Source organism: Stegostoma tigrinum, chromosome 32 (assembly GCF_030684315.1).
Source record: "Stegostoma tigrinum isolate sSteTig4 chromosome 32, sSteTig4.hap1, whole genome shotgun sequence".
Lineage (NCBI taxonomy): Eukaryota > Metazoa > Chordata > Chondrichthyes > Orectolobiformes > Stegostomatidae > Stegostoma > Stegostoma tigrinum.
The window spans coordinates 32,866,468-32,878,987 of NC_081385.1; the positions used below are offsets into that span (position 1 = coordinate 32,866,468).

The window sequence follows — 12,520 nt, forward strand, 5'->3', positions numbered from 1 at the left end:
TGGCTCAGAAAGGTGCATTCATAAAGTGGCCAAACTAGAATTGCAGAATCCCTGCAGGGGGTGGGGGGAAGCAGGCCCATTAAGTCCATACCGATCTGCCGAAGAGCATCTCACTCAGGCCCAACCCCAAACTATTCCTGTGACCCTGCATTTGTCATGGCTAATCCACCTAGCCTGCATATTCCCGGATACTATGGACAATTTAGTATGGCCAGTTCACCTAACCTGCACATCTTTGGACTGTGGGAGGAAACTGGAGCACCCGGAGGAAACCCACGCAGACATGGGGAGAATGTGCAAACTCCACACAGACAGTCATCCAAGGAAAAACTAGTTGAGTATCAACTTGCAAATCCTATAAATACACACTACTGGCAGGTAGCAATGGATGGAGAGATTCCTTATCAGCTATGTGATGTCTCTACCATCACTATCCATAGGTCCAGGCTATAATGCAGAGTTTTGATGTAGGCCAGTTGGGTGTACAGCTTGTGTGGACCAAACTGATGTCATCAGCATGGGTTTTAATTCTGATTTCACTTGGACTGGACTCTGGAGCTCATTCCATATGGAGATCACAGTGTTGTGGGTCAGATTGTTTTTGCCTCAACAATTTAGCTTGAATTTCCTAAGCTTAGAAGTTTCTTTCATTGCCTCTTCTCCACTTAATTCTACCCCTCGTTTAAAATACCACAAATCACTGGAAATCATTAGTGCCTTCTATCCGATCTCATCGCTTCATAAGTTAAAGGGCTATCATGTTAGTCTGTAATCTATATTAAACGAATAAAGAGTACATTTTTCAAGGTTATAGCCTTCATGTTCCTTTCCTTTTATATACATGTATTCGTACCTATTAGCCTTTTCCTTTTTAATATCTCCATCCTTCAGGTATCGGGTCCAATCGCTGGGAGCCTGATAACCTCTTAACCCTTTTGCCAACTGCACTAAAAAGGAACCAGCATCACCTGAGAAAGAAAGAAAAACTAAATGTTCAGATATTTTGTAAGAGTTACAACTAAACAAACTGAATAAGATTATATGGCTTCAGAGTACAGTGATGGGATTGGATCAATTCAACTAATGGAAAGTCAGTCCCAATCTGCAAGAATATCCTCCCAAAACAATGTTGCCAAGTGTTATCCACTTATTCATTCATTCAGTAAGCCAATGACTGCCAAGAATTTCCATTCCTGGTTGGTCTTTGAGCAGGTGTAATGAAAGACATATTATCATTTTGGATTTCAATAAAATCCAAATGATAAAACGAACTAGACACCTGTTAATGGCAAGCTGTTGATTCTGTTGGGCTTACAACAGGTAGAGAAAATGTTCAAGGTTACTTGCTTTGTCTCCAGCTCCATTCAGAAAACACCAGCATTGAATTTAGAAACAATTTTAGTTTCTCAACCAAAGTCAGCAGTTCAGGGAGCCAGGTACCTCAGCAGAAAGGTTTAGTTTGTGGAGATTTCAAGCCAAGCAAGTTCGGTTAGAAAGCAGACTTGGAAAGAACTTAACGAATCATCTCCACAATCCACAGCAAAGAAATTGTAAGAAGTCAGCTCAATAGTTTGGGTCTCTGTAACGGATAGTGTCAAGGAACAGGTTGAGACTTGGCTTTACTGTGTATTTCAAGATTAGAATTGTCTTCTATCTTAGGTTATCACAAAGTCAGTGCCTCACTTTGATACTCATTAAGTAGCAACGGCTGTAACTTAAGCAAGACTGTCCTTCCTCCTTTTGGTCTCTGGTACAGGTTCTATGCACAAAGATCTGTGCAGTGAGTTTGAGGGGTGGGGCTGGAGAGCAGGCAGTGTCTGAGTGGTGCTTCCCCCCAAAAATGCACATTGGAAAGGCAAAAGTTGCAGGGGTGTTCACTCCACCTTGGTGGTTACAAGAAAACAAGTCAGCCAATTAAGATAGGCTGCTCACCATTCACAGACTTTTCTTGACTCTATTCAACAGGGTCAAAACTAAACCTAGCAACTCTTGCTTAGTGTTTGAATTAACATTGGAGGCTAAGTCATGACATGCAAGGTTTATGGGGTCAGATACAACCATGGACTATGTTTCCCTGAGCCCATTGTACAGAGCTACCTCTTGGTTCTTTAATGAAGATATCACCGCCTACCTCTCACAGCAAGTGTTGGTTTCCAGAACATGTCAGAGTTCTTCAGCAACTGCGAACGGTCACGGTTTACAGCAACTATCTGGCTCCGTTTGCTGAGGACACGGCCATAGGACAAACGGAAATCGCACACCACACCTGTTTGTCAAAAACATAAATGCCATCAGGCGTGGTGGGGTCTATGACACGTGGTGCAGAGGTTGAGGGGAGCTTAATCACCAATATCAGAGTAGGAGAGAATCACACAGAAGGTCAACTGACAAGGGTTTCTGATTAAGGGCAGAACTTTGCTACAGTTAAAATAAATCTGTCTTGCAGGCTGCGTTTCATTAAATGTAGGTTTTTCTGCATTTAATTGATCATAATTTACCAAGTCAGTGCCCAGCTAACAGCAGCTGCTCACAAATGATCCACAGTACAGATGAGGAGAAATGTAACATATCTGTTCTCTTTTAAACAGAAAATTGATCGGCACACTAGTTAGTATCAATTTGGTTAGACACACCCTGTGCTAACACGGAAACCTTCAAATCATGAGTCAAGCAGCTCAAGATAGGGTTTACTGAAAATCTCATTTGGCATTTTTCTGTATACGGATGAAGGAAGGAAGGGAAGAAACACCATCTTAAACAACAGACCAGAAACATCATCCTCCGACACTTCCACCATCTACAATCCGACCCCACCACCCAAGCCATTTTTCCATCCCCACCGTTGTCTGCCTTCCGGAGAGACCAATCTCTCTGTGACTCCCTTGTCCGCTCCACACTCACCTCCAACCCCACCACACTTGGCACCTTCCCCTGCAACTGCAGGAAATGCTACACTTGCCCCCACACTTCCTCCTTCACCCCCATCCTAGGCCCCAAGATGACTTTCCATATTAAGCGGATGTTCACCTGCACATCTGCCAATGTGGTATACTGTATCCACTGTATCCGGTGTGGCTTCCTCTACATTGGGGAAACCAAGTGGAGGCTTGGGGACCGCTTTGCAGAACACCTCCGCTTGGTTCGCAATAAACAACTGCACCTCCCAGTCGCGAACCATTTTAACTCCCCCTCCATCAGGGGTCTCCTGCAGTGCCACAACGATGCCACCCGAAGGTTGCAGGAACAGCAACTCATATTCCGCTTGGGAACCCTGCAGCCCAATTGCATCAATGTGGACTTCACGAGCTTCAAATTCTCACCTTCCCCCACCGCATCCCAAATCCAGCCCAGTTCTTCCCTTCCCCCCACTGCATCACAAAACTAGCCCAGCTCGTCCCCTCCCTCCACTGCATCCCAAAACCAGCCCAGCCTGTCTCTGCTTCCCTAACCTGTTCTTCCTCTCTCCCATCCCTTCCTCCCACCTCGAGCCGCACCTCCATTTCCTACCTACTACCTCATCCCACCGCCTTGATCTGTCCATCTTCCCTGGACAGACCTATCCCCTCCCTACCTCCCCACCTATACTCTCCTCTCCACCTATCTTCTTTTCTCTCCATCTTCGGTCCGCCTCCCTCTCTCTCCCTATTTACTCCAGAACCCTCTCCCCATCCCCCTCTCCGATAAAGGGTCTAGGCCCGAATCGTCAGCTTTTGTGCTCCTGAGATGCTGCTTGGCCTGCTGTGTCCATCCAGCTTCACACTTTGTTATCACAGACCAGAAATTGTCAGCAGTCAGTCAGTCCAGGGCTGACTTGTGAAAGGAGCCACCCTGGTGAAGCCACACCAGCAGCAGGAGCACAGTATGCAGGAAAGAGGGGAAGCTATCACCCACACATATTACAGGCACGTACTGCATCAAGTTGGAAAAGTCCCAGTAGACAGGCAACATTAGATTCATTGTACTAGCTCCTAGCACAGCATAAAGCATCTAACAGTGCCACATACACAGAATTAGCAATTGCACTTCAAGGGGCATGGCAAAGCCCTATACAATCACAAATATTCGTTTTACTCAGCTGTAATGCTTATTGCAGGCTTCTGACACAATTCAAGACCTGCCATGGTGATTCGATCAGGATCTCACTGACCTGCCAGTATGACCAGGTCCGCCTCTTTCAAAGCATCCCTTCGGTTCTGTCGGATGTGAATGGGGCTGTCTCTTCCCAGCATTCCTCGAGCCATGCCTCCCAGAAAGCAAGGGATAGCCAGAGACTCCAGAGCTGCCCTGGTTGGAAAGTTTTTTTTTAAAACAATTTCTGGTACATAAACATGCCATTGTCCTATTACAGAATGGTGTTTAGCAGAACTAAAGGATCGAACGGAAAATAAACAAGTAGAAATCAACATAAACGTCAAAATATTATTTCTTTTTTCCAATCTGCAACTTTAACAAGCCTTTCAAAAAAGGATGCGGAATATTGGCCAATCTCAAAACAGTTCACAGAATATCTTGCGCGTGTAAATTCAGTCCTTCTGGCCTAGTCCTAGATTGATTCAAATCCAGAAGAGTTTTATTACACATATACAGACTTTAGAGACAATTTTAATCTTTGCCCTAAACTCATTTCATGTAGAACTGGCACACTTCATACCCAAACCTGACTAAGTGATACCTAGACATTACAGGCCACAATCTCCGCTTTTCTTGTCTCTTTAATCATCACATCCCTGATTTTTACCACTTCCTTAACCCAATACATACCTTCCCTTTGCAAGTCTCAAACTTCCTCTCTGACCATTCCTCCAGCTCTCCTTTCCACACAAGGTACAAGAGAGGTGGGAAAGGTCGTCTGATCTTACCAAACGAACACCAGTCACTATTGTTGCCTCGACTTGAATGCAGCATGAGTGTATGCACAGCACATCCTATTGTATCCTCTGAAGCTCTTCCTTCATTAGTTCCACTAGCTATAACAATAGGACAATGCTGCAGCGTATCTGTAATCTCACTGGTTTAATAACGCAGGCTCTGCAGATGTGGTTTTAAATCCCATGGTAGGTGATAGAAGTAAAATTAATTATAAATCTGGATTACAAAGATAATATTGGTAATCATGAAATCAACATCATTAAAATGCATCTGGTTTACTGATGTCTGCTGTCTTTAACTCAAGCCTTCCTAAACTAGTGATCAAGACTTTATGTACGGTCACAGGCTATAATTTTGGGGGCGTGAGCTCAAGAGGCAGTAATAGCCAGAGAAAGTAGGAACTATCTGCCTGGAACTAACAGCCATCTGCCCGGAGCCTCTCACTGTCCCATCTTTCCCAACCACTGCCCCAATGCCTCACACACACACCACCCTTAGCACTCAGCTCTCTGAGATAAGTGGCGACAATTTTCAACCCTCAAAATGGGGTGACAGTGACAAACTGTTTAGGAAGCACTAACTTATGAAGTCAGATATTAACACAACACCAGAATCCACAGCAGTGTACTCTTAATTACCTCCAAATTGTCTGATAAATCCACTCAATTCAAGATAACAAGGGAAAGGCAACTAATGTTGCCCTTATCAGCGATGTCCACATCCCACAAAACAATACATTGTTAAACATGAAATAAAATCCGAAAGAACTGCTGATGCTGTAAATCAGGAACAAAAACAGAAGTTGCTGGAAAAGCTCAGCAGGTCTGGCAGCATCTGTGAAGAAAAAAATATCAGTTAGCGTTTTGGTTCTGGTAACCTGAACTGAGGAAGGGTCACTGGATCTGAAACATTAACTCTGATTTCTCTTCACAATTGCTGCCAGACCTGCTGAGCTTTTCCAGCAACTTCTGTTTTTGTTCTTAAAAGATTAAGTTAGATCCTGGGCCTCCATATGGTAATGTACCACGATTCTTTTCCCAAAATAACTCTCAAATTGTAAATTCCAACTCCTACAACAAGGAAAGGAGGGAGAATTTCAGACCATAATCCACCCCAGATCTAAATATTACAACAGGGCACTGGCCCAGTGTCTAACCTAATGCTTAAAGAGCATCCCAAGACATTTCTATCGTCACTGATCATTTCACACATGTTTAAGCAAATAAAATGGAATGTAATTAAATGTCGATAAAGCACGATCAAGTGTGTAAGACCAGCTCACAGATAGTTGTTGTTCAGTGACTTACCGAACATTGTCCACAGGTGTTGGTGGGAGTGTCGCTTGGCTGCCCAGAAGGATGACTGGTTTTTTAGCCCTGCTCACCATTTCCATACAGTGCTGCACCTTAAAAAAAAAAATCAAAAACTGGCATTCAAATTGATGCCTAAACCTCATATATAAAGCATTAATTTTGCAATCCTGACTAAAGCTCTAGTTGGTCAATGCAGGAGATAAGTAAGGACCAAAGGTTTTATAAGGTTTGAACCAGTTTAGTGGGTCTCAGCAGAAGTGGCGAAAAGCAAAGGGTTGCAAGCCTTGGGAACTTTCCCCAGCGACCGCTGTAGCAGGTTCACCGAATAATTTTAACTTAGAGGTGGAACAGATTCTTGACTAATGGGGGAAGTGAAAGGGTATGGGGAGTTGGGTTGGTGGGACAGTGGATTTGAGGCCACAATCACATCAACCACGACCTTACTTAAAATCAGTGCAGGCATTAGAGTTCAAATGGCCCACTCCTATTCCTAATTCATATGCTCATATTAGAATCATATGGCCATTCCTAATCTGCAACAATCTCCAGCAGTCAAAAATGCTAATTCCCACAGTGTCTTATAAAAGCCATTTCCCACTTTGAATATTACAATTCTCAAAAATCCACCTCATCAGCTTTGGCCATGGGATGCTCCACTGGTAGCGGCGAGATATCCCGCTTATCCCAGGCTCCAGCAAACAGGTTGTTTAGATGGTTATGAAGATACCTGAGGAAAGATAAAGTGAACTTATTGCAGAAGAGAAAAAAAACTGATGTGCAACTCAAAACACAACTCTGACCAAGGTCCAAACTTTGAGTGGAGCATTTATTACCGTGTGACCTTCACAACTGTCATCAGCTCTTCGTGTATCTATGTGAATGATTTGTACATAATGAGCTCAGAGAAAAGAAACACCAGTATGTTCAAGATAAATGCAGCTAGAATTTTGGAGGTGACCGTTCCTCAGAACTGTGCTTTTCCAGCAACTTGTTTTTGTTTCCTATTTTACAGCATCTGCAGCATGTTTGGTTTTTATCCTCTACTCTTTTCTTGATACAACTCAAATACCACACCATTACAATTCAATGATTTTTATCCAAACCTACTGGCATAGTCCGAATAATGCACCCAACCCTATATGTGTCTATATAGTATACATAAGAATTAGCCAGACTGCACGATCAACGAAATATCTCACCCTTACCCCACCACCCCTCACCTTGATTCATGACCCAATTTCCCACTCACAACTAAGTCAAAGCATATATAAGGGAACTGTAAAATGATCCCACGTTCTGCGCAATTACACACAGGCCTTTGGAGCTGTTAAACCGCAACACCACCATGCATTACTGTGCAGGCCTAGCATTTAAAGGTAATTCTGCTGATTGAAAATAGATGGCAAACATTCCCTGATGCCACCATGGATTAAGTATTCGTGCTACACTCCTATATTTCCTATTGATAGATTGGGATTGGGGAGGAAGTGACAAAGGGTCAGATTTAAACTTCTTCCTTCACTACTTGCCATATTAGAACTGCACCGCCCATCCAACCACTCAACGGTCCAAACATAACTGTACAAATGGAGCCTGTTTTTGACTCTTATACCAAACCATAATGTATCAATGAAAGAATTGTTGAGAAAGAGACATGTTTTTGAAGCAGGTCATTTTGCACTCACTAGGGTAATTAAAAAATACTGAAAATTTGAAAGGGCGCAACAACTTCTACTGCTGGAAGAAATAAATAAATTGGTCAGCGAGGGTTGACCACAATTGCTTGAGGTGTTGCCATGAAGAATGCACCAAGGAACTTCAGTTTCCCCCATGCCTTTATTTACTTCATAATAAAACACTGTGCCTGGATAAAGGTCCTTTGCCTACAGGGTGCATGAATTCACAATGTTACAACTCCAACTGATGTCATTACTGGGCAAGTCAGATCTTGGATTGCTAACCTGGTATGTAAAAATCACTTTCACTTTTTTTTCTGGTTTTAACAAAATTGTCTTTCACTGAAACAGAAGCATGCAATGCAATAAAACAGGCTATTACCAAAAGAAATGAAGGCAACACAGAATACACCAATCTATTTATACGCAAGACAAACAAAGATTTTTATACACTTGATAAATGCATAATCCAAAACACGCCTTTAGAGATCCCAAAACATTCTGTGTACTGTATTGAAGCTGGACAAGTTTTTTTCTCACACTATGACTGGTTTATGTTAACAGCAATTTCAACTTCCAGTCTGGAAAATCTGATAACTCCAGGAAGAAGGTATTCTCACACTTAAACTTAAACATACTTAATACAAATAATTTCTTCAGAGTTTTAATCAAACTCTCCTAGTCTGACACTACACCCAATTCCATATCTAAGGTAATTAGATTAGATTAGATGCCTTACAGTGTGGAGACAAGCCCTTTGGCCCAACAAGTCCCTACCACCCCTTGAAGTATCCCACCCAGACCCATCCCCCTATAACCCACACACCCCTGAACACTATGGGCAATTTAGCACGGCCAATCCACCTAGCCTGCACATCTTTGGACTGTGGGAGAAAACCAGAGCACCCGGAGGAAACCCACGCAGACACGGGGAGAATGTGCAAGCTCCACACAGACAGTCGCCCGAGGCTGGAATCGAACCCGGGTCTCCGGTGCTGTGAGGCTGCAGTGCTAACCACTGAGCCACCTGCCGCCCCTATCTAAGGTAATCTAGTATTAACAAACTTTCTCCCTTTCTCAGCTGTATACATTCACCTTCATCCATGGAATTTTGCAGAACTGCCCAAAACACAAACTCCCTCTCTCTGAGCTACTGGCATTTCCCCTAAGCTTAATAAAAAAAAACTAAGGTCTAGAAATTTCTAACCGAAACCTTGACTGTAATGTTTTCCCTTGCTTAGCCATTAGCCCCACCTAATATATATAAAAACCTATTAGTGCTGAAGGTTAGCTCTCATAAATTGTTTTGAGAGAAATCACTTTGGTTAGTTACAAGTTAAGGTCACTAACTTAAGTTCCAAACATCCAACCTTAAAATAAATGATACTGAACACATGTACGTGTGTATATGTATGTATATATTGAATGTCATGCAGTCTACATCACAATCGGAGTTGCACATATGAATTGGATTTCCTACCAAACTGCATCAATTATTATTGCAGTTGAAGAGCTTCCACAATATGTCTCCTTTTTCAGAAAAGCTCAATTTCTATACCATCAAGCAAACATTGCTAACATGCAATGTTACAAAATTTGGTCAGTCAAGCCTGGTCTAATGGCTGATTTCACTGTAGCTTCCGCTTGGCCTGTCCATCCTCTGTAACCGCTCACTCCCTTGTCAGTCCAGAGGACACTTTCTGGGAAAAGAAGTTGATTAATGAACCCTGATTTAAGAAAATGAACACTTCTCATTTTAATAGTCCCCTAGCTATAATCCACCCCATGACGGGAAACACCCTTCCAGCATGTCAAATCAAGAATCATGTTTCATTGCAACACAGGGTTAGGAGTAGAACATTTAGATCCTCAGATTTTCAACCCCATTCTACATCACTCCATGGCTGATCGGACTCTTTGTCATTTTCCCGGATTGTTCTCATATAATTAGTATTTAAAAATATATCAATTTCTATCTTGACCACGTTCAATGACAGCCCTCCACAATCCTCTAGGATAGAGAATTTCAAAGATTCATGATCTTTGGAGTGAAGAAGCTGCTCTTCTCACCTCTAAATGGTCTACCCTTCATTTTGAGTGTAGGTTCTAGATTCCCACAAGCCATCTTTGCTGTATTTACTCCAGGAATTTTAAAGATTTCAAGAGGATTACCTCCCACTCCTCTAAACTCTAGCCGAAACCAGCTCAACACAACTTCATAAAAACAACTTCAGCCCAGGAGATGGTCGAGTGAACCCTTTCTTCTACGAATTTGAATTTAATTATATCCTTTCTTAGTCCTTTTAAGTTCAAATGGCTGTTTTGCTTTCATAGGGGTTGATATTAATTTTCAGCATTCCAACCCCAAATTACGAAAGGGAAAAAAAACAAGCCAGCGTTCCAGTTTCCAAACCCCAGCCAGCTTACCTCTGCTGGAAACAGTGTGGACGCTGGGGTGAAGACAGGCTTGAGCTCTGCTGTGATGCCTTCATGGTTGAATTGGCCACACACACTTTCTGGGCTCACATTGGGGAAATGGCCACTTTTGTGAGGTGCTGAAAAGGTGCCCGTGGAACTGTCCTGCAGCACAAGTCACCACACTAGGGAGAGAAAATGGGAGAGCAATACTTGTGGCCATGTTCATTTAGTGCCAGTGGAGATGATGGCTAACTTGAACAGAAAACTGGGGAAAAAGCAACAGCATCTTCCGGTGGCTAGTTGACTCCTTACACCCTTTCCTGCCCAGAAAAACCACATTCATTTGCATGATAGGTTGACAGTGTTGTAGCAAAAATTTCCTACTTGCTTTCAGCAATATGCCTTCACAAAACTTATTGGGAAAAATAACTGATCATACAGTTCACTACACAGATTGTTGCTTTAAAACACAATTGAGGGTAATACTACCAAACTAGCTTTACTCTCTTAATGCGGTGTGATTTCAGTAAACTCACCAATTTACAGCTTTTCCCATAACTCCTTTAGGTGCATTTTTTGGAATGACCTCTTTCCGAACTACATGATATGGATAGAGGACATCAATTGGGAACTCAACAAACACGGGTCCTAGGCACGAAGGGGAAAAAAAAAGTGTATATAAAAAAAATCTGTTTTACAATAGACATCATTAAATACAAACTAACTAAATTTGGACCAGCAGATTCGGTCAAATAGGAAAACAGTTTTTTTTAAAAATTAATTCATTCATAGAATGTGGGTATTACTGGCAAGGCTTAATGGCCATTTCTAACTGGCCTTAAAAGACTAAGCAAGTCATTTCAGAGGATAGTTCAGATTCAACTACGTTGCGGAGTCTGCAGGCACACAGACACCAGGTTAATTAAGGATGGCAGATTTCCTTCCCTAAGTGACACATATGAACCATATCGCTATTTTATGACAATCTGATACCATGGCAAATAGCAGATTTTTATTGGATTTAGATTTATTTTATTAACTGAATTTAAATCCCCAGCCACAGACTGAACTCATGCCTCCAGAACATAAGTTCACATTTTAAATTAGTAATCCAACATCACCACTATGCTACAGCTCCCCCATTTGAAGAAGTCAGCAATAAACTGCCTGTGTCTCACAAACTAGAAGATACCTGAAGCTTTGTTTATTCCTGCCCAAGCAATAGGCTTTAACCTTGGAGAGGCCGATTCTGATGCGTGTGCAATTTCCACTCTAGAAATGAGTCAGTGCCTCATCTCTTCACATATCCCTGCAAACCCTTCCGAGAACATAGAACATTACAGCACAGTACAGGCCCTTTGGCCCTCGATGTTGTGCTGACCTGTCATACCGATCTCAAGCCCATCTAACCTACAATATTCCATGTACGTCCATATGCTTATCCAATGATGGCTTAAATGTACCTAAAGTTGGCGAATCTACTACCATTGCAGGCAAAGCGTTCCATTCCCTTACTACTCTGAGTAAAGAAACTACCTTTGACATCTGTCCTATATCTCTCACCCTCAATTTAAAGCTATGCCCCCTTGTGCTCGCCGTCACCATCCTCGGAAAAAGGCTCTCACTATCCACCCTATCTAACCCTCTGACTATTTCATATATTTCAATTAAGTCACCTCTCAATCTTCTTCTCTCTAATGAAAACAGTCTCAAGTCCCTCAGCCTTTCCTCGTAAGACCTTCCCTCCATACCAGGCAACATCCTAGTAAATCTCCTCTGCACCCTTTCCAAAGCTTCCACATCCTTCTTATAATGTGGTGACCAGAACTGTACACAATACTCCAAGTGCGGCCGCACCAGAGTTCTGTACAGCTTCACCATAACCTCTTGGTTCCGGATCTCAATCCCTCTATTAATAAAAGCTAAAACACTGTATGCCTTCTTAACAGCCCTGTCAACCTGCGTGGCAACTTTCAAGGATCTGTGTACATGGACACCGAGATATCTCTGCTCATCTACACTACTAAGAATCTTACCATTAGCCCTGTACTTTGCCTTCCGGTTACTCCTACCAAAGTGCATCACCTCGCACCTGTCTGCATTAAACTCCATTTGCCACCTCTCAGCCCAACTCTGCAGCTTATCTATGTCTCTCTGCAACCTTCAGCAACCTTTGTCACTATCCACAACTCTACCGACCTTAAGTGTCATCTGCAAATTTACTAACTCATCCTTCTACGCCCT

The 12,520-nt window shown here is 42.6% G+C and overlaps 1 protein-coding gene across 1 annotated transcript in view; it reads right to left on the reverse strand.

Moving 5' to 3' along the window:
- The window catches only part of ilvbl (ilvB (bacterial acetolactate synthase)-like), a 36,778-nt gene that overhangs the window by 10,133 nt on the left and 14,125 nt on the right, over positions 1–12,520 (reverse strand). The window contains exons 5-10 of the mRNA XM_048562440.2: positions 10,813–10,924; positions 6,810–6,909; positions 6,177–6,274; positions 4,148–4,284; positions 2,132–2,266; positions 854–968 (exon numbers count right to left, since the gene is read on the reverse strand). Of these exons, the coding sequence (XP_048418397.1) occupies positions 854–968; positions 2,132–2,266; positions 4,148–4,284; positions 6,177–6,274; positions 6,810–6,909; positions 10,813–10,924 (697 nt within the window). The remainder of the gene's footprint in view (positions 1–853; positions 969–2,131; positions 2,267–4,147; positions 4,285–6,176; positions 6,275–6,809; positions 6,910–10,812; positions 10,925–12,520) is intronic.